The sequence below is a fragment of the Meleagris gallopavo genome, chromosome 10 (genome assembly GCF_905368555.1).
Source record: "Meleagris gallopavo chromosome 10, MGAL_WU_HG_1.1, whole genome shotgun sequence".
NCBI lineage: Eukaryota > Metazoa > Chordata > Aves > Galliformes > Phasianidae > Meleagris > Meleagris gallopavo.
In genome coordinates, this window is record NC_139413.1 from 4,904,825 (window position 1) to 4,927,077 (window position 22,253).

Genomic DNA, 22,253 nt, shown 5'->3' on the forward strand with positions numbered 1-22,253 from the left:
CTACAGCTCTCAGTATCTGCAGAGAAGGCAGCAGAGCTAGATCTGACAAGATCACACACCTACTTTCTTCCAGGAAAATAAAACCGGTTCTGAAGCACATGCTTCTAGGTAAGTGAAGGTAACACCAAATGCCAGCAGAGTTATTAAGCCCCTTTTACTTGGACCTCTACCTGAAAAAGGTAGCATTCCTATTCATTATATCTATACAAACTGTACAAAAGCATAATCCGCTGCTTTCAACCAAAGGAACAAACAAAGAATAGCATAGAAGAAATTTATTAAGATAGCACTATTTATACAAGTTACTCATGCTAGAAAAAAGCATAAATGATTAATGTAAACATTTGTTTACAGAATACTTGTTTTCCTTGTAAAGGTGCAAATGATCTTTATATGTAAACGTAAGAATATCAACCTTTAGGGGAAAAGGAACTTTTAAAAAAAACTTTTAATGACCCATTTATTACTGTAGTGTAACTTCTACTATATTCAAGCACATTAAAATGCTGTTACATAAATCAAACAATGGAGATAAGAACTTAAGATGTCAGCACTGCCTTCATCTCAAGAATTCACAGTCCTTTTAAAATCAGATTTAATAAGGTCCAAAGTTACATCAGGTGCAACAGGTCTTTTCAGTACAGACAGTACTTACAGTACAGACAAATGTATCAGAACCTTTGAGCCTACAGTGCCTCCTTCCTCTCTCCCTACCCTGGGTACCTCTGCACTCACCAAAACATGACAGTAATTCACAGTGCCAGCAAACAGTCCCTCCCTTCCAAACTCATCCACGACTTCAGACCTTTTCCTGTTCTAGACAAGAACAGAGAAAGTGCATTTGAAACGAATCATCGAAAGGGAGTGCACCATCTCATCGTGGTCAGTGTTTTACAACAGGAATTCTAGAGACACAGATGAGAGGCAGGAGGGCAGCTAAGGTGACGCTGGTCTAAGCATTTTTCACAGCAGGAGCTGACTCGACTGCAGGTCTGCCATTCCATCAAGAACCTGAGAGGTGAGTGTTGATCTAGGCTAGCCAGAATTAACAGATGATACCTGCCTACCAGCTTCAGAGAAGAAGTGGTTGCCTGCTGAATATATGAGACTGATTGAAATAAGCAACAGCGAGTTGTTTCTAGGTTCATATACAGAGGAGGTGAGGGACAAAAGCTGAACTTTTGTACCATACACTGTACAGTAAAAAGGCATCATATGAAATCCTTTTCACTCTCACCTTCTTTTATGGCCTTTCACTGATTCAGTCGATAGATGAGAGTTCCAGTTCTACTTCTTGCCTCCAGCAAGACTGAAAAGACACTCAGGGTACCCATAGCTCTCCCATACACTGAGACCCAACTACATACCACCAGGGTTGGAACCACAGCAGCTTGCAGGACATAGCCCTGCCCTAACCATCAACTCATTAAAACTCAAATTGCACACGCACATATACATATATATAAAACACATATATATGCACACATATATATGTATATAAAAAGCTGGAATCATCGCTGTGAGCAACACAAAGACGTGATACAAATTAAATGAAAAAATAAATATACTCTGTGCACAGGAAAGCTTCTGTGCAAAGGTGGCACCTTGCAGGTCAAGTACTTTTATCTTTTTTGAAGCTCTCTGTAAATAAGGCAAAAGCAATGTTTTCTGTATCACCTTCCTCTTTCACCCACCAACACAGCTGCCACATCCAATGCTCACAGCAGGAGGGAAAGGCAGGAAACTCTCCTTGCCAGACTCCCATTGTAGCTTGTTGTCTGTGCATTGGCATTGTTTATGCTATGGTGAATTGTACAGTTTGGTTTATTCAAAATTGTAGACTAGTTAGAAAAAAATATGGACATAAGCAACACTTCTACTTTTGTCCAGTGGTTCCCTGGAGTCTGACAATGTGGTCTCCCACGGGGCACACTCTCACAGAAGTCATTTTTATAATTCCATAGAAAGAGTCACTGGCAAAGAGTTACATCAGGTCTAGACCGTCCATACTAGAGCTGCAAAGAGTCCAGTGTCAACAAGTCTCTTCAATCGTTCTAGGAATGAGAACCAGGGGGTGTCCCTCTCTTGGTGCTTACCATATATGGGATTCACAGTGTGTCATTTTGATAACACCCACTCCTCCTCCCAGCCGCCGGTAGTTCATCCCTCCGTACAACCTGCAAAGAGAAGGCTTCAGTAGGCACACTGCTCCAGCTCTTTCATTAAACCACCACGGGAACCATCAAATCAGTGTAAGCATAGTTACACCACTGTTAACACCTGGTTAAAGTGGGCTGTGACAAGTCAGAAGCAGAGCAGCTGCCTTTTTACAGACTTTTACAGACTCGCTCATGCCTTTCTCCCTCTAAACAGAAACTGCTTGTTTGGCCACGACAGTTTCCTGTTATTTCAGTAATCACTTGCTTTCTCCCTGCCTGGCTGTGAGAAAGATAAAAAAGAAAAACAATTTCACAGGCTGTAGCTGACCATGGGCTACATTTTGGATAGCACTGGATCAAGGACAGATTTGCTATTTGCAAGCCAACTAATTTTTTTTTTTTTTAACATTTCTAATACCCTATACATTCAGCTGATCCAACCAAGATGTAACACATCCCAAGCACCATCTGCTTCTCCAAGATATGTTACTGAAACGGTGCCTGCGTTTCATATGGAAATCTGATCCCTGCAGACTCCAGGATCCTACTCACTTCAGCTGCATAATTCTCTGTGCTGCTGAAGTCTGCTGGCAGAAACAGGAGAAGCAAGTTCTTCAAACAGCTCTTCCCAGTGCAATCTGGGATTAACAAGTGATATCAGAAGAATTTCTTAGTCGAGCTACACAAAAAGAAGCCCTTCACAGAACAAGAAGTTCAACAAAGAAAAGGAAGACCAGATGATGATCAGCTGTTCTGAATTAATTGTGGGGGACTCACAGCTAATACCTTGAACAACCTCCAGAAGTTCTGCAAATGCTGGCCTAGACAGTAACTCCTAGCTCAAAATATCTTGTTATTGTTACAGCCATTGAAAGTAGCTGAAACCATTCAGCTAAGGAAGAGAAAGTACATATTCCTCTCTGCTCAGGTGGGTTTTCTCAGCAGTTCTACAGGCACTGACCATAGCTCAGCAGACAAGAGGAAGATCCCCCAGTGCTCCTTATGACAGCTCGTCCCAGCAAAAAGGGATTAATCTACTACTATTACTAAGCCAACAGGAATAAGGACATTAATTGCTTTCTATTCCCCTCTACTCCCTCCAGATTACTAAAGCAGCAAGACTGAAACTTTAATTAGATTTGGGAATAAGTTAATTGCTTTTAAGTGTAGTTAAGACTAGAAAAGAAGAAATACAACTTCTCAGTATACATTTTCAATCAATTTTGTGATTTATCTTGTAAATCAGATGAAAATCTTCTAATTGCTGTCTTACAGACTTAAAGGGAGAAGAACATCATATGCTCAAAGTGTTCTGCCTCAGCTCCTCCAGAAAAATGTGGAGCTCACAGCCTCAGCTTGAAAGCCAAAAATGAGTAGGATGGTTTCTACACCATGACTAAGGGTTTCTATACCTTCTAAGGGCCAGCTTGTTTTTACCAGGAAGCAGAGGAGACCAAGCCCAAAATAAACACAAGGGGCAGATGTCTTTCAGCGTGGCTCACACTTTCAAGTTCAGAAGTGGCACTTAAATTATGTTTTGGAATAACATTGTCCTTGCTACCTAGCATGCCTGCTATGTTGCCTATTTTCTCAGGATCTCAAAAACCTACCTAGACTTGGTTTTCCAAGCAGAAACTTTCAAGAAAGTGTTTCTCAACTAGTTGTGGGCATGGGAGTGCAATAGGTAAATAACACTGGGATATTACCAGCGTTCAACTTCCATTCAAATTTAAACAGAGAAGTCATCTTGTCATGGAAGGCTTTTGCAGTCAGGCAGCAGTGTTGTAGCGATACAAGCCTGCCACAAAGGTTAGTGAGCAGCAAGTGACCCTTTTTGTATAATTACTGCTCAGTACTGGAGACTATGTTTCAGGCATAATAGAGAAGACAGCCATATAAAGTTCCTGTGCCTTCCCAATTTTTCAGAAGATGATCCTCGTGCAGCTTCATGCTAACCAGGAATTCACAGCATGAAATTTATGCTGGCTGCTGCACCAAGCTGTATGTCACAGTTCTAATTTGCTGGGACAGCTCCAGCTGGGTGACAGCAGCTACATCTGGAGATTGCTATTTGAGTGTTTCACAAACTTATCAGTTACCTCCATGTGTTAGCATCTGGATCAAACACCTCAATGGTCTTCAAGTACGTTGTGCCATCAAACCCTCCCACTGCCATTAGCTGTCCATTCACCACTGCAAGGCCAACCTGTAAAACAACCATCACAGCAGCTGCTTAGCTACTTGCTGAAAGGACATGTCCTGAATGCATACTCTGAAAATAACAATTGAAATAAATATTAATAAAAGGTTTAGCAGCCGTGTTTGGAAAAAGGCAAGCTGCAGTGGAATTTTCTAGGAGGGGAAAAAGTACAAAACAGCCTAAAATGCATTTAACTAGGACAGACTGGTATAAGATGCCACACAATCAAAGTACTGGGTTTCAAATAGCAGGACATGAAAAGCTAAATATGTATCTCAAAGCAGAGATATCACAGTAAAAGCACAAGGTTCCCCTTATTAGTGATGACAAGAGCTAGAACTGCTTCAATGTTTATAGATACATCAGAACATAAGTCTTTATCAGCCAATGCATATCACGTCCTAGATGAGACTTCTTGACAAATTACAACATGTACTCCAGAACATCTACCAACCCATAGCCTGCAATGACTGCTTAAACTGGAGGAGAACCATATGTAAGCCTACACAGCCTGCTCCTCCCAGGCTGTGGCTTGGAACATCTGTGAACAGCTTGGCCTCCAGCCTTTCTACTTTATCCTTCTTGTGCAGAAGCACAAGAATCACAAAAACCTCAAACAGTTCTGTGGTTTAGGCAGATCACTTCCAGTGAAAGCAAAGCAGTGTAACAGCAAAGATAAGAACACAATGTAATACAGTCCTTGTTTTGGTTTTGAAGTACTTAGAACAAACTTAGGCGGGCTGCACATGCAGCTGCATCTGTTGAGGAATTCCTACATAGTGCAAATATAGAAGGAATTCATAAAGAGTCAGTGCTTAATTGGTAGCTGGAAAGGACAGTGTTGAACTGCGTACTAAATGCTTTGAGGAAGGAAATACAAATTTTCTGCTCCCCAAACCAGTTCTTGCTCAAGTTATGATTCACCCTTGCTTCAGCAGACACTGAAACACTAACATGCAGACAGAATGAATCCAGGCTTTGCTTTACTATGTAATTCAGTATCCAATGATAAATATTCATAACATTTGCATCTGCCTAAACATGATGACTACTTAAAACGCTACGTTAATCTTTTGTTCGCATGCCTGCGGAAAGCAGGAAGATTAGGAGTTGATGAAAACATGCTGTCACTCTCCATACCCACAGGATTTGTGGAAGAGAGGCAACATTCCATTTGAAAGCCCAAAAACCCCATTCCCACACACATCAAGGCAATGAAAGGGCTTAGCTACAAGTTAGTATCTACATACAATTGCTCAGTTTTCCAGCTCTTTTTTCTGTGCAGGTAGGATTGTTTACCTCCTAACTCACCCAAAGTGCAAGATGAGACCCAGGTGCTGATTTTAATACTGTCACACACCAAATATGTCTACTTCAGAAGAAGCTGAAGACCTCTTCAGTTTAACTCCTCAGTATAAGGGAGCAAAACTATTTTAAAAAGACCTTCAAACAACTGGATGTCCATGCCATGACACAACTACCACTTCACTCCCGAGTCTTACTAAAGAGCATAACCCCTTTGCAAACACTTACCTCTCTGTTTCTATTCTGAAAGATATAAATGAAGCAAGAGGGAAATCTCACTCAATAATGCTCTATCCCCTACCCTCACCATGTGATGACAAGTAGCATAAGCAAGCAAACCTAGCCAAACTCACTCCGCTCCGTCGGGATGTCATGGCCACGACAGGAGACCACTGGTTGGTTCGAGGGTTGTATCTCTCAGCACTACTAAGCTCCGTCGTATCATCTCTGCCTCCCACAGCATATATCATGTCTTGGTACACTGCACAGCCCAGGTGCTTCCTCCTCGTCCCCATGGGTGCAATCGTATGCCAGCGGTTCTCCTGAGGATTGTATCGTTCCACTGCAGAGAAAATTTATATATTGTTGGGAACAGGGTTGGCAAGCAGCGGAGGTCAGCACTTTTATATCAGCACCCAAAGCACTGCTCAATCTGTAAAGATACTGCAGTGTCCACACAGGAAAAACAGGATGTACTGGATTGTTCTGTCACTCTAATGCTTTCCTTCCATAGAGAGCTTGCTTTTCTCTCCCGTTTCCAATCCTATGCAGTCAATCAATCAAATAAAGCATCTTCACTCAAGAATGAGTTGGCAGTGCTACAAAATGATCGCCATTACCATGCCAAATGCAGCATCTAATGGAAAAACCACACGTGCACACGCACAGAGGTAACGGTGGTTCACAGGCTCATATATTTACCATATATGAATTACCACATAGCAAAATCCCATCTGAAGGATAAAACATGCAGCTAACTAGTCATCAAGATATTCAGCTGCCATCTGGAGACATTAAAGACAACAAACAAGATCATGACAAATGCTGACAGCAATGAGAGGCAGCAAAAGGCATACCTGTATTGAGAGGAGAAGTTCCATCAGAGCCTCCCACTGCATAGAGAAAGCCCCCTAAAACAGCCACTGCAACTCCCAGGCGCCTGGTGCTCATGGAAGCCACTCGAGTCCATTTGTTTTCTTTGGGATCGTACCTGACAGAAGAATAAACATCAAAGCTCAGAAAAACGTCAACATCCTCACAAAGGGGGTAGAAAGGCTGATCTTATTCTCCCCAAAGAAAAATCCCCATAGGGGACTACCTCCTCCCGTGCTCCCTTTTCTTTCTCTTTTAATTTTGTTTTTAAAAATCTAGGTACCTTTCCACAATGTTGAGGCAAGAGACACCATCCTGGCCACCCACTGCATAAAGGTAGCCCCCAAGAACTGCTACTCCAACACTGGTCCTGCAGGTGCTGGTGGGGGCCACATCACTGCTCCATTGATTGGTCTTTGGATCGTACCTAGAAAAACAGCACAAGTTGCTTATCTATGCTTCAGACTTTCCCAAGTTTGGGAACTACTGAAGCAGTAAAATTCACCCATCTTGAGTCTGAGCTGCAACACAGCTATTTATAAGTTGAATAAATAATTCCAAAATTATGCAATGCATGCAGCACATGTAATTGCAGGGATGTTCAAACTGCAGTGCAGATGATTCAAACTGAAGATCAAAGGTTGAGGTCTGTAAGAAAGCACATTACCAGGGACTGGTTGGCATGTGCTAACTTGCATCTGTGCAAGGAGCAGCAGTCAGTTACTCTGCTGGATATACTCTGCAGTTCACACAAGCCAGCACTGGACCTGCTCTTACTGATAAAGACAAAGGAACCAGACCAACTTGGGAACCCAGAGGCAAGGAACAATGGCACATAGCAGAAGAGTGGAAGATGTGGGAGACATAAGATCATGACGTGAGAAGCTGGCAGTATGCAAAGAGACAGTGAAAAGAAGGGGAGGAATATTTGTATAGCTCATTGGATTTGGTAGAGGGAAGAGATTTGGAGTGCATGAGTCATGTGGCTTGTAGGCAGGCAGATTGCAGTACACTGCTCCCACAAACACGAAGCTTGACACAGCTTGTTCAACTTGTGTCTTTCACAGGCCTAAAAGTGTGTTTGTCCTTCTTCTGTGTGTTTGCAAGGTTCCTTAATTCTGTAGTTACCACTCTGCATGAAATTCCAGGGTGCTTTCCCTCACTATTGAAGTAATGCATACTGCAACCTCAACCTTCCTTAACAACGCTAGAAACAAACCAGCAACTGCAAAGAAGGTTAACCAGGATCACCTCCCACCAATTACAACCAGACCCATGTCTTCATGATTCTTCCTTACACCAAAGGCTGTCTTGTTCCATTAAACCAAGAGTAAACGACACAAGCTGGATGTGTGAAGATCTAGTTCAGCAGTAAACCAGTACATATTGAAGTAGATAACAAGTAATAATAATTTCAGTTTTTTCAGCAGGAAAACAAAGAAACAAAAACAGCTGGCAAGATGAAGCTAGCAGCCAAGTTTAAGAACTCAGAGTTAGTATTCTGCATGTTGCCCTTACAGAGACCTACCTTTCTACACTGTTCAGGTAAGAGGAACCATCATGGCCTCCCACTGCATAGAGAAGGTCATCCAGAACACTGACACCAACGCCACAGCGCCTTTTGCTCATGGAAGCCACCATCCTCCACTCATTGGTTTGAGGGTCATACCGTTCCACACTGGAGATTGCATCCCCGCTACACCAGCCCCCCACTGTTGGAACCAAAGGCAAGAAATAGTGTCACAATAACACACCAAGCGCACACACTGCACAAGTGCCTGCTGCAAATAATCCCTCTGCACTTCAGCAGCCTTAACCCAGTAGCTTCATCCCTCAGAGTTCATCGTTCTGAGGATTACAATTAGAAGGCAGAATTTGATTTCCAAGAGGATTAACCTACACTTGGAAGTTATGATACCACCAAAGAGATGACACAAGCGAGGAAGTGCAAGCTGACTCAAATCTCCAAATATTAATGCACAGCTCATTCGGAAAGATGGTGACAAGATTCTGCTTAAAAGAAAACTATCACCAGCAAAACAGATTTGAATCTCCTGATTTAAGCCAGCAGGAGCTGTACACACCTGCAAAGAGCACCTCTCCACAACGGATGGGTTTGCGTGGTCTAGTCCGTGGTCCTTGCATCAGCGGTCGCTCTTGGGGTAGCAGGAGATAATTTTTGGCTTCATCCACTAAATCCCTGCACAAGACAGGAAAATATTAATTCCCAAAGTTCACCTGAAACTGGTCAAAGGAAAAAGCATGAATCAAAACTGACGGGAAGAGCAGTCAGCAAGCGTTGGATGCTTCAGGTATTTGCAAATCACAGAAGTGCATGAATAGATGCAGTTAAAACATGCACTGTCACCAAAATCCTCATCAGTTGTTTACAAGTCACTTAGACAGTGACAGCAATAGCCCTGCATCAATTTTTGACTGGTGTTAGTATTAGATCAATGGTTTTACTTTGGAACAAAACAGGAATTGAAAAGCACATAAATACGTAATACCTGCATGACCAATAGATGGAGATAGTATCTTTCTGATGAATATTTTCTCCTTGAGCTCACACTGTCCATCCATTAACAACTTATCATCTGGTCTAATCCTAATATATCAAAACCTTGAATAAAATAAAACAGAAAAAAAGTCCTCCTCCCCTCTACAAGTGTGGAATTCGGGTCAGTATGATTGCTTACTCAGGAGAAAAGCAGTTTAGCCTAACCCCTGAACTTTTCCACATTAAGCACAACATGGAAAAACGTGCTTTACAGATAATGTACAACTCCACAAGAATTAGAAAGGTGTGACTTATGTCACAAGAGAAGAAAGTAGCAGCTTCCTTCCACTAGTAGTGCAGGAAAGAGACTACATCTGGAATCTGTTCAGCTATCATGTTTTGTATGCAGCAATTACTTTAAGTCATATTAAGATTACGTATAAATGCCATGCATGTGGTAAGCTGGAATGAAAGGCCCCGACTACAGAAAAAAGTGAAATGGAAAACAATGCACCAAAGGGTTGTTTTTTTTTTTTTTTTTTAAACCAAAAGTCAACCTGTGTACTCCAGTTCTGCTTTCACAGAAGAAAAAAACCTTTAAAAGAATGGAATTTCTCTAGGGCACGCTACCAATATTATGCAAAGAAATAACGTGTCATCTTGCATTTCTTCTCCTCCTTGTTGCAAAAGGACAAGTTGGGAGAGATATTACCTGTTCACTACTAACAAACAAGCAGTTTCAGAGAAGAGATGTCAGTAAGGCTCCCTAATAGAATGAAATCCCATTCCGTAGTTCAGCAAGGAGATTTACCGGCATTCCTCATCGCTCTTAATCAGAGGATCAGAGCCCACTGTACCCACAAGAAACTTGGGACTCAGCAGTGGCAGGCGAACGTGCTGGAGGACCTGCAATACAGAACAGAACAACACTGTAGATAAGCTGTAAATCCCCAAACAGAAAGAAATTGGGGAAAAAAAAAATACTGGCTAATAGTGATAACAAGCACAAGCAGGTACAGACAGAGGGACCTGAAAAGACGTACAGTTTTAATGCCATTAATAAGAGCTAACTTGAGGACAGCAGCATTTCTTTGTTTGCTTTTAAACAATTTTCAGAAGCTTTTCTCTAAATATAGTTGCATGTAATATCTGTATTTCTAAAGAAGAAACACCAGGGTAGGCACTCGTTTCTTTTGATCAAAAAGCCTGAGACTTCAGAGGCTTTCCAGCTGACAGCTTTGTCAGAATGGGTGCTTCTCTGTGAAATGGCTTGGCTTAGATGAAACACTGCATTTCAACAAAACCATTCTGACAAGCTCCAGTATAAGATCCTGAGGGCTGAGGCATAAATCAAACAGCAGAGCTTAAAGATGCAGCTCAAATGAAGACAAGCTTTTCCTTACCCACTGTTTTTTGTACAACACTCAAAGCAATCCAGGCCACCGTGCCTGAACAGACCACTGAAACAATCTAGTTTGGCAAGCCCTACCTGGAAACAATTCAATAAAGCCCCTATTAGAAGGTCTGGTGGCTGCATCTTTCAGCCTAGATGAAAGGAAAATGCCAACCTTCTAACACAGGAGGAAGACAAAACTATCATGGAGCTGCGTGCACCCAGAACCGTCACACTGCTGTTGTGTTGCCCTATCAGTCCTCATTACTCTTCTCCTGGATAAAAGGAGCCTTGAATGTCACTGTGCTCATTATTACCTGTGGCAGCTGGGGTCTTCTTTCCTGAATGCTGTACTTCACCCAGGCCATCACTGCGTTGAACACCTGCTCTTCGCTACGAACATTTAACTCATCGCTGGATATGATGTCTATGAGCTGATTGGCAGGAAGCAGCATGAACTCCTCGCTCTCCATTACCTGGTTAAATAGAAAACACAGATGAGGATAGTGGCCAAAGCACCAGAACCATTCCCACTTCTGTTTCTCAGTGCAACTCTAAAGGACAGAAGGCCCACTTGAAGTAGAGCCCAACGGACTGATTCAGCAAAGTGTCAACTACCCATCACTATCTTGCCATCAACACATGACAGGCTGGCTGCAAAATACAGACCCAAAACCACATCAAAGATACATAAAAAGGATAGTTTTAAAGGGTCAAGTCACAGAACACATTGGTCAGGCTTCAGAACTCAGAATAAGACTTGCCTTTACAATCAGCCTTCCTGCTTGCTCTGTGTAACCTATAAAGCAACATCAGAACAGAGAGGATCTATTCTCAAGCAATGCAAAGCAGAAAACAAATAAGGAGTCTCAGAGACGAGCTACCAAAAGCTGAATGCCTGTATGTGGCAGAACAGAAAATACTTCTTGACAAGGAGAGATGGATTCATTTGATCGTCTCTCACTTGTTTTAAATATATGCACAGAGCACGTGCGGGTCCAAAGGCGCTTAAGAGGGAATCAGAGCTTCTGAAGACCCTAAGGACTCATCCCTTGTGAAACTCAAGCTGCTGACAATCTGCCAGCACGTTAATTCCTTCAGCACCCAAGATAGTGACCAGCTCCTCAGGAGGCCTCAGCTGCTCCCAGCACACAGCCCTGAACACACGCGCTGGGGCTGCAGGCTGTTAGCAAAGAGAGTTTTTGCTTGACACCCATCAGTTCAGCTTCCCCACAAGCACTCCCAGCCCACAGCCAGCCGTCTGAGCAATTCGCCGACATAAAACAACTGAATATCAGCTTGTCCATATAAATTAAACCACGTTCGAACTTCTTGACTTATGCTATGTTTCATTTATGCTCCAGACACAAGATCCTCTGCTCATAATAATTCTCCTACGTTAACAACAATTACGTTTGCAGATAGAGTAAGCACCTGAGTCTATTGCTACAAAGTGCAGCTTGTTCATCCCTATGTGGATTTTTTCCCCTTCATACAAGGTGTCAAAGAGCAAACAAAAATACAAAGGCTGCTCTTGTACAGTCATTTCACATCTCACACACAAGATTCACTGGGGGTTTGAGGCAAGAAATTGAATTAAGGGGAATAGAAAACTTGGGAAAACATTCTAGCAAGAAGCTGACGATGTAATGCAGCAATATATACACAACAGTTAGTAGAAGTAGAGGTTAGCACAGCAGAGGACACGAAACAATTCACTCTGCATTTGAAGTAACTGCATGGGCTGGCTTGATGCCTAGTGCTTAACATTTGACACTGCCATTCAGGAAATTCCCATCTCACGTTTCTCTTCACTTTGGAGGAACAGTGACTGTATATAGGAGTACAAGTTTTCTATCAGTTATCTCCGTCCCTTTGGTAAGGGATCACCATTCTCTGGGTGGAAAGTAATGGCAGTGCAGAACACGGGCCCAGCAAGGAGCACCATTAATGCTGGATGCAGAGAAAGAGCAGAAAGAAAAGGGGAGATCGTTAGGGATGAAGAGCAGCTGAACTCTTGGATACTGAGTGGGACACCAAAAACTGTCCAGGCCAAACAAACAGTGAGCTAATCTAAGTGGTTTAATTAACTCAATTATAATTTGCATCATCTTTAAAGAGGAGAGTGTTTTCTAGAGACCAAAACTCCTGCCTGTGTGTGCTTTCACAGGGAAAACTAACACAGAAAGCCATCTCTGAGGGACTGTGAAAGAAAAGAACCCCACGGCAGGCAGCTCTCGACAGCCAGCTGCAAGCATTAACACTAAAACATTCAGATACAAAAGCGTTATGCTGTCAAGAAGTTATTTAGAGGCTTGTAAGCATGCCCTACTCGTGTAATAATAAGAAGAACGCAGCTCTAACCATTAAAACCACCAAGTACTGAAAATAAACAACCATCTGGTTACCATCCTGCTCCCAAGGAAAAACTACAGAGGAAAAGAAATGCAGAGCAAGAACACAGCACATGACACAGACAGCTAAATGTAGGGCTTTGAATGCAGAGCTTTTGGGAAATCACCGAGTTCTACAAAATAACAAGCTCTTAAATAGCAAATTCTCTCTTCATGGCTAGGGAAGTCATATTTAATTGCAACTTTTAGAGTAAGCTGATGTCATGTGTCTACAGTCACATATCAAATATTGTCTTCAAGGTGTCCAACAGTCAAGTTCAACTGTGTTTGCTTCTCCTCATAATTTTCTTAAGTACTACCTGACTGAAATTAATACAATTCCAATCTGCTTCCTGCAGGGAAAACAAGAGCGTGCAGGCTGCAATCAATCACACACTGCCACTTCTCTGGGGAATCCGAATTAGCATCAGTACTCCATCCTGGAGTTACCATTGCCTTTGGAAAGGATCCACCTGTGAAGCAGGCAGAAAAAAGAAGTCTCTCTGCAACAGGCTACCTGTCCCAGTGGATAGAAGAGCACTTTCTAGAAAGAGCAAGAAAAATCCCCCTGCCAGGGGAACACATCTTCACGCTGAGAGCACCTCTAGAGAGCAGCTGCTTCCAACACACTTCAATTCTTACCCTTCCAACCAGGGCTAGGGAAAGATACCACTTAAAAATGTTGGGCTCTCTTCAGCATCTGGGTGTAAGAACGAAGTAGAGACCCACTCTTCTCTGGGTATTGCTTGGGGAATCCTTTATTACGCTGATCCCTCCCTGAACTGGTAGCTGGAACCCCCAAAAAATTTTCTATGGAGAATTTGAAATGCAAGAAGAGACTTGAGCGTATGAAGGTCAAACACCACATGCGAATTCCTTTCACATCTAGCTATCCAGCTTCTGCTGAATAATAAATGGAAAACCCTGGTTCTGCTATAGCAAGGGAGTTGAAGACTTCACTTGATACAGCCATATGCTCATCCAGTTCCTTCATACTCCCAATCCCTACATTCAGCACATTTATATTTCTCATATATTATCCTCGCATTAGGACTCTTTTCCCCTCCAATCATGTATCTTGCAGCACACCCTAGTGCAGCTACATCAGTTGCAACATCAACCACCACCTATGTCTGTGGCCCTGCCTTCCATGCAGCATTCAACACAGAACTCCAAGAGAGGAAATGCCACAGATCATATTTATGATGTATGGAACAACAGTGAAACGCAGCCCTGCAGGGGCTCTCTTCCCCCTGCTGAGGCCAGTATCCATTTCTATCAGCAGAATTGAGGGCAGGGTTTGGGAAGAAGCACAAAGAAAGAGTAGACCACAGCTCTCTAAAACCACAGTTCCAGCAGAGGGGCTTCTTACCTCCTGGAAATTATGCTGGGTGAACTTGTCAGCAATCCTCAGCAGTTCACGGCATGAGTGAGTGTCAGCAAAGGCTCGGATGCCCAGGCAATTGGAAGGGTCCAACTGTCTCTTAAGGAACTCGCAGCAGGCCTCCTGGATCTCAGCCAGCTGGAGAAGGCAAGCAGCTGGCAACAAGGTCTGGACGTTTCCCTCTTCCACAGTAATCTGAGAGGTGTAGGCAAAGTCAATGAGCAGTTCCATGGCCCTTTCGTCGATGTCTCTGATCACCACTTCCGTCTGCCGACTCTCCGCCAGCTCCCCAGTGAACATGGCTCGGAAGTACGGACTGCAGGCGGACAGGATCACCCTGTGGGCATAGATCTTCTTTGCACCTACCACCAACACCACATCACACAACTCCCGGTGCTTTCGGAGAAGATTGATGACTTCCAGAGTCTGTCGAGGGTGCTTGTCGGAGATGTAAGGCATACGAGCAGGCTGCGGCACCCCTTCCGGCAGCTTGTTAGGATCTCCCAGTGTGCATCGGCTGGTCACATCCATTCCGGTCTCCCCTGGTCGAGTACTGGTACACCTGCAGCAGGGGAAAGACAAAAAGAAGATGGTCATCGACTCATCTATCACCAGCTGTCAGCCAAAGCTCGACGCTTGACACCAATCACACGGGCAAAACCAACGCTGCCCAGAGCTCCACGTGAGAATGTGAATATAATCGTGGTCACGTGCAAAAAGAATCAGTCTCAAACCAAAGTCTACTTAGAAATAAACAAATGCCAGCTTGCAACAGCCTTATATCTCTTTTTATATGCTTTTTATGACACGCCACAGTGAAGCCCAACCACATGAACATATTTATTAACTGAACCTCATGACTGCCTCACATGGTAGAGAAATATTATCCCCATTTCACAGTCTCAAAGCAAAGAAGGTTATCCAATTTGTCCACTGTCACTTGAGTTTTGTCAGTGCTGGAGACGGATTTCTGCTGCAAATAACTGCACTCACACAATTTAACCAAACTTCTCTATTCTTCTGCCTACATATTCAATAGGGGTGTCCATCACTCATACCTGAACACACCCAGCTGTCCTGAGGACTTCAGTAGCTTTAGATGGCCTGCGAGATACCATGCAAGCAGGATTAAGAGACCAATCAGTATTGGAAGTATGAGAAGTATTCATAACCACCAACCTACCAAATCAGGAAGAAAATAATGCTCTGAACACCCAAAATGACATCTCAGTTATCTGAATCTTTGCCTCGTGCCATATTTGCAATTACTGAAAAGGATGCGACAGCACCACTGACCTATCAACTGCTCTGAAAAATCAAGCAAAGAGAGGAAACTATGGCCTCTTCCACTTAAGAAGAAAAAAACTTCACTGGGAGCAAATGAAACACACAGTGTGAAGAATCAGACTGCTGACAGCTATGAATAATCAGTGAGCACGCTGGCTGTCGGAGATAGACTGAGAGAGCCAACACATCCATTTCTAGCTCCTCTGGTACGTTGGCATTTGGGAGTTATCACTACCTCACTCTGCTCATATTAAGAGCAAAAGAAGAGACAGCTTTGCTCTTGCTCAGTGCCTTTTGCAGCATGCTTGGAGGAAAGAATTAAAAAAATAACTCACATCCATTCCTCTCATTATTATGAGAAGTGCATTTTCTAACCACAAGCAAACCAGCCTCTTTGCAGCAGTTCCAATTACTTGCATCCCAGACTGTTTTCCCATTCCCCCCACACTCTCTCCTTGATCGTGGCATTCAGCTGCTTCAGATCATTACCTCTCCCTCCTATCTTTGTTACACAGATCCAGCTGGGTCTCCCTCTGCACTTTGCTCTTGTTCAGCCTCTGCACTTGAAATGCCTTGCTTGTTCGCTTTTTAAATATATATTTTTAATATATCCACTGCTGTTCTCCTTTCTTGACACCTCTGACAAATCCTTCTGCTGCTACACTGCCTCTCACTCCCCTCCACCCACTCATGTCCCTCACAACCCAAATTCACTTTGCAGTATTCCAAAGCTCTGCGAAGTTCCTCCCAAACAATGCAGGTAAACACTCCTCACAGCATCAAAAGTGAACTAAGTTCAATGGTACCCTCACAAAAAATCTCAAGAAACCTTAGTTAAAGATTAATTTACCTAATTGACTTTCTCTGGTAGTTCCCAGCAGCTAAAGGCAGACAGTAAGTAATTTAATCCCTCTACCAAGGGATGGAGGAAGGCAGTGACAAAGGCCCCCAGTATAGAGGGCAGCTCGCACTAAGCATGCCACATGGATTTCATTGTGCTAAGATCAGATTTGGGCAGCAGATCCCCATTCCTTGCCAGGCTAGAATAGGCTTTTCTCCCCAAATCTGACTGCTGAGATCTTTAATTGAAAAGGAAGCTGGTTATTAAGAACCTCAGGCATTCCTGCACTGTTCCCATCCTCATTTATCTGAGCGTGCCTATTGTATCCAGCCTCCCTTCTTCAAGAAAAAATAAAAGGGGCTGGTTAATGATTAGAGAGAACTGAATGGCTGGAAAAAAAAAAAAAAAAAGAATAAGCAAATTATCATTCCTGATTCATCCATAACTTACCTCTAGGTAATGCAGAAGCAAGCGATCAATGGGCTTGGGAATTTCCATACTGGATCAAGACAGGTGCTCAACGTTAAGCACCGTGGGCTGCTGCTGTGCACAGGCACAGAATTAAAAGGACTCCGACAGCCTGTGTCTCCACAAGGATAATAATTTCACTGCATTATGTGTGCATTATGCATATATATGCATAGAGAATGAAACGGTGACTCAGTAGCTTAGAGGTGCGAAAGACAGAAAGCAGCATTTGATTCTCACATGCTAGGCTAGCTGCCGCCCCCCCAGTGCATTCACAGCTAAGAGCTGCTCCCAAATACACGGGGCGATTAAAAAGAGGTGAGGATTGAGGAGGAAATGTGTGTGTGTGTGAGGATAAAGGATTGGTGCTCAGCTACGCAGATATGCTGGGATTAGCCTCCATCAAAATGCAGGGCTGAGGAAAGCAGCAAACACAATGCGATTAAGAAAGGGCTGACAAAGGATCGGTTTCCGTAGCACACTGCTGAGAAGTACAAACAGAACCACAGGCAGTCTGCCACACTAAGTCAGCGAAACACACAGGCAGTGCTACCTCCATTTTATTCATCTATGCCACTTCCCAAAACTTTAGCTGTTAGCACGGGCACCTGTGAGACTTTCACCCTTCCAGCAACACAGCCGCAGTGAAAAAGTGCAAAATGTACCCAAGAACATATATCTAACAAAACCACTTCCAGATAACATCACTGAGCTCCTTAACTTTAAGGTCAGGGTGGCCTGCGTTTTTTGGTTTCAGATTATGTATGTTTTAGGATGAGATCACAAGAAAGCTTTAATGTAATGCGGAAGAAAATAACTGATGGGACCTACGGCCCACAGAACAGAACACGAAACAGGCTGAAAGCATCAGCTGAAATCACTCATTGCTCTAATGGATTTCAGGAGCAAAGGATTTTAGTAGCAAATGGAGATGATGAATCAAACCAGTAGCGATTTCTGTCAATGCCTAGCTTGGAATTTTATGCATAAAGTCATGCAGAGTTACTAGGACAAAGCCCTTTGGTTTAGTTGGTGGTGTTGTGGTAGACAAGTAGATGGAAATGCTTTCTTGCAGCAAACAAAACTCTATGAATTAAAAATTTAATTATTAGTAAAAAATACCACTGACTCCTTTTCTTACAGACACAGCAAGGCTTAGGAAAACACTCTCACTGAGGTAGCGTTAAGCAAAAAAGCACATAAACCTGACTGCATTATTATTTTATATTGCTTAAAGTGAGAGCAGCAGTGATCTGGTACACAAGTCCCTATTTACACTTAGTTACACTTTCACTCACCAAACTCAGAGAACTCTCAGTTTCACCAGGAATGAGGATGAGAGAGCACAGAAAGCTCATTGCTGGAGTCTTCCTCCCAACCTTTCTGTAGCTTGTCTTGGGCAAGAGCTGTGCCCACACTTAAGAGCTGCTGCAGTCCTCATGCACTGCTTGAGCTACGTACAAGCACATCACTGCCTTACCACCAACTTGCTGTGTTGGCTTCCTGGCTTGACTCCAGCCCTTCTGCATCTTGACTTGCCTGATGATGGCAGGACTCCTAGCTGACCCCAGCTACCATATCTGCTCTCTGCCCTCCCTTACTTTGGTGCTGTAGAAATATACCCTTCATCAGTAAAGACTCCTCTGCCTCACTGATGCCTTCAGCAGAACAGTTTTCTCTTGCTGCTCCCTGACAGTGAGAACAGCCTGCCCCAACTATCACTTCATTGCTAATGCAAGGCAAATCCTGCTTGTGATGGAGAGAATGCTCTGATGTGCAATCTTGACAAAAACAGCTGCGTTTTTTTTCCCCATTCAAATCACCTTTTCCACCCTCTGAATGCTGTACATATTCTACACCAACTCACCATGCCAACTAATGCATCTGGGCAGAAGGGTTAGCTCAGAAGTAATGACCACGTTAGCATGTCAAACAAGCCAGCCACCTCTCCACCATAGAGGGAAGGAAAACAAAAGGTACTGGAAGGTCTGGTCTCTATGAGTTGTTAAAGAAGCCTGAAGCTCCAGGGTCATCACCACAACAGAAAATCTCTGCTGCTTCAGCCTGGTGCTGCTGCTCACTGTTAGGTCTAGCCCAGCCTGAGTGGCAGACAGAACTCCTGCCGTGGCAAACCGAAGGCAAAAACCCACTGAACACCTAACAATCCCTGCATTTCCATTCTCTGCCTCTGAGATGGAAGAAAGCTGTCTGCTCCTTCACATGTCACTCAGAAAAAAGAAACTTGCTGTAAAAGCCACAGGTTAACTCATTTCTGCCCCAAAACCACACTGCTCATCTTGGCAAAAAAAAAAAGCAAAAAAAATAACTGATTAACATAACATGGCCCCAGAGATGCCCATATCATGGACCAAGGTTTACTCGTTAGCTTAACTGAAGCATCATGCTGATGCTTACAGAATTACCCCTAGCAAAGTTTCCCAACTTTTAACACCCTAGAGTACAGACAGACTAGGCTATTTGCAGGAGTTCTCTCTACTTCATTTGCAGGGAAAAAAAAAAAACACTTCAGGCAACTCTGCTTCCACACAGCTTGAGTGCAGAAATACTACTGCTGTTAAGGTTTGCTGTGGCACATTTAATAGTGAACAGCAACCAGAGCAATCCTGTTTGCCTACATGTCATCATGCTGATTTACTGGGACAATTCTTTTCCTGTCTATAACAGAACGTTTCTGATATAGCCACAGCAAACACTCCCCTGAATTAAACTTCAGCTGCATCTTCAGCTCATTAGAACTGAGGCAGCTGGCATCCATAATTAGAAGAGAAAATCTCCTTTTCATCCAAGGCCTTACCCCATCAGAGGAGCTAAACTCCTTTAGCTAAGAGAAAAGTAATGCCTCTCAGAAATCAAGTTCAATTTTATTCCCAGACTGTTTATTTCACACTATCAGAACACAGAAGTAATTAAATACTAGATTTTAAGATATAGTAAAAGCGAGGAGGGGCAGAGGAGAACATAGAATTACAATAAATTGTCTTCCAAACTCTTCTCCTAACAGCACATCCACTTCCAGACATCTGGTCCTGTAAATACTGAGAACTAAACACACAGAAGCAAGGACTAAAGATAAATGCTTACACTCTAACTCTCCTATCCAGATCTTTTTTTTTTTTTAATAGAAAAAGAGGTTTCATGGTCTAAGCCCTTCTGAAACCAACTTACCACAGGATTTATTTACATGGGGTTAAAAGGAGACAAGTGTTTCTCATCTTACCTGCGCATTGGCTTTCCGTCCATGCACCGCGAAGAGAAACCTTCACCCTACACTTCAAGACCCGATCCGAAGGGAGAAAAAGAAGAAAAACAGTGATGCTGTGAAACAAGAGCCTTCCTTCCTCTCTTCAGTCTGACTCTGCAACAGCGGAGCTGACCAAATCCACATCCTAATATGCCTTCAAGCTCTAATCCAGCTATAAAATTTGCAGCCTGGATTAACGATGTCTCAACTGCAGAGGCTAAAGCAGATGGAAATATAAACATCATTAAAACTCATTTCACCACAGCTGCATAACAATTTGTTAGGCAAATGGAACACATGGATCAGAGGATACTGACTGTCTGCTCACCTGCCTATCGGAACCCTTAGGTTTGCTCTACCAAAGGACAAAATGCCTTGAGTGACAGGAGTGGGGCTCTGCCTCGCTGTGCAGCAGGGACTGAAGGCAGGCTGGCCACTAAGGCACAGCACAGCGCTGACTTCAAGTTTAAAGAGGGTAGATTTAGAAAGGATATAAAGAAAAAGTCTTTTACAGGGAGGGTGGTGAAGCACTGGCACAGGTTGCCTAGTGATATGGTTGGAGACTGTCAAGGTGAGGCTGGATCAGGCCCTGGGCAACCTGACGGAGCTGTGGTGTCCCTGTTCATTGCAGGGGAGTTGGATTAATGGCCTTTAAGGGTCCCTTCCAACCCTAAGGATTCTATGACTTGTCACAAGAGAGCATCCTGCATTCAAACTGACGTCCCCAGGCTTCCTGCATTCAGACACCCGGCGGGGAGCGGTGAAAGCATAGGAAAGGCAACGATGGGAGTGAGACCGAATAACTCTTAAAGAAAACAAAACAAAACAAAACAAAAACAAAGCCTTTCTCAGACGATCGAAACGCTCAGCTGGAGCCCCGCATCCCAAACCTTTAGGGCAGAACTTCGGGGTGAAGTTGCAAAATGGCTCCAGCTGCTCCTGCCTACGTGATCCAGCCCCCACTACGCCAAGCCGAACCCCGGGCACGCCGCGCTCCGACCCGCCGCCTCCCCCTCCTCCTTCTCCTCACAGCGGGGCACGGCCCACCGCGGCCGAGCCATTCTCAGGCCTACGGATTTCAATAAGAATCAAAGGGGGGCTCAGGCCGAGCTGAGCGGGGCTCACCGCACGGCCGGCTCCCGCACCGCGCTCGCTCTCTCACTGCCGCGGGACGCACCTTCTCTCCGAGCCCGGCCCGCCACCGGCCCTCCTCCGCGGCAGGAAGCGGACGGCCCCGCGAACCACCGACAGCCCCTTCCGGCCCGGCCCACAACCGCCCCGCGCCGTGCCGCGGCTCCGCCCCGCCGTGCCGGCCCCCTCAGGCCTGGGGCTGGCTGTGTGATAGGGGTGCTGAGGCGTACGGCGAGCCCAGTCGTGATGACGTGCGGAATTTTTTAGTAAATCACATCATACGATTCGAAGCGTTGGCTTCTTCTCACCCTACATCAAATCCCCTCGAGGCAGCGTTGTCTCGTTCCGTTTTCCCGGCAGCCCGCTCAATGCCATGCTCTTTGGCACAGCTGTCTATGAGGTTATTTTGGAGATGAGTCCCGTTGTCTGGCTCGGTTCTTTCAGGGGTGCCGTGTCAGCACAAGGCTTGCTTTTCAAGGCTGTTCCTGGCGGTGGCACGAGGCACAGGACGTGTTTCCAGCCGTCCAGTGGTTGCTTCCACCATTTTAAGCACGTGGACCTTGACGTGGTGTGATATAATCCACCCGCCAGGCCTCCCTGTATTTCAGCCATCATCCTCCATACCTAAGAGGCTTTAATCACTTGTCTTGCCTGAAGGCAGCACATTTCACATGCGTGGAAAACCTGTGCAATAACATCCATGGTCAAGTACACCCCTCCATCCCAAGTCCATCTATATGTTGTATCTCATCCTTGGAGGCACAAGGTGTCATGTGCCCTCCAAGGTATAGACAATTCACCCTTATGTTTCCAGCGCAGGTAAACCCGAGCCACTTCA

The 22,253-nt window shown here is 44.2% G+C and overlaps 1 protein-coding gene across 7 annotated transcripts in view; it reads right to left on the bottom strand.

Annotated features, from left to right (window-relative positions):
• KLHL20 (kelch like family member 20) overlaps positions 1-21,571 on the bottom strand; it is a 25,869-nt gene extending 4,298 nt beyond the window's left edge. The window contains exons 1-12 of one of the 7 annotated variants that reach the window (XM_085231780.1): positions 21,462-21,571; positions 20,261-20,501; positions 14,415-14,988; positions 10,967-11,125; positions 10,068-10,162; positions 8,841-8,956; positions 8,285-8,468; positions 7,036-7,183; positions 6,741-6,870; positions 6,018-6,226; positions 4,259-4,365; positions 2,097-2,177 (exon numbers count right to left, since the gene is read on the bottom strand). In XM_085231780.1, coding sequence (XP_085087906.1) covers positions 2,097-2,177; positions 4,259-4,365; positions 6,018-6,226; positions 6,741-6,870; positions 7,036-7,183; positions 8,285-8,468; positions 8,841-8,956; positions 10,068-10,162; positions 10,967-11,125; positions 14,415-14,988; positions 20,261-20,283 — 1,826 coding nt within the window. In that variant the 5' untranslated portion in view covers positions 20,284-20,501; positions 21,462-21,571. Of the gene's footprint in view, positions 1-260; positions 2,178-4,258; positions 4,366-6,017; positions 6,227-6,740; positions 6,871-7,035; positions 7,184-8,284; positions 8,469-8,840; positions 8,957-10,067; positions 10,163-10,966; positions 11,126-14,414; positions 14,989-20,260; positions 20,502-21,409 lie in introns of those variants that run through there. The other 6 variants (XM_085231777.1, XM_085231774.1, XM_085231776.1 and 3 more) reach the window with 6 other exon arrangements.
• Positions 21,572-22,253: the final 682 nt, after the last annotated feature.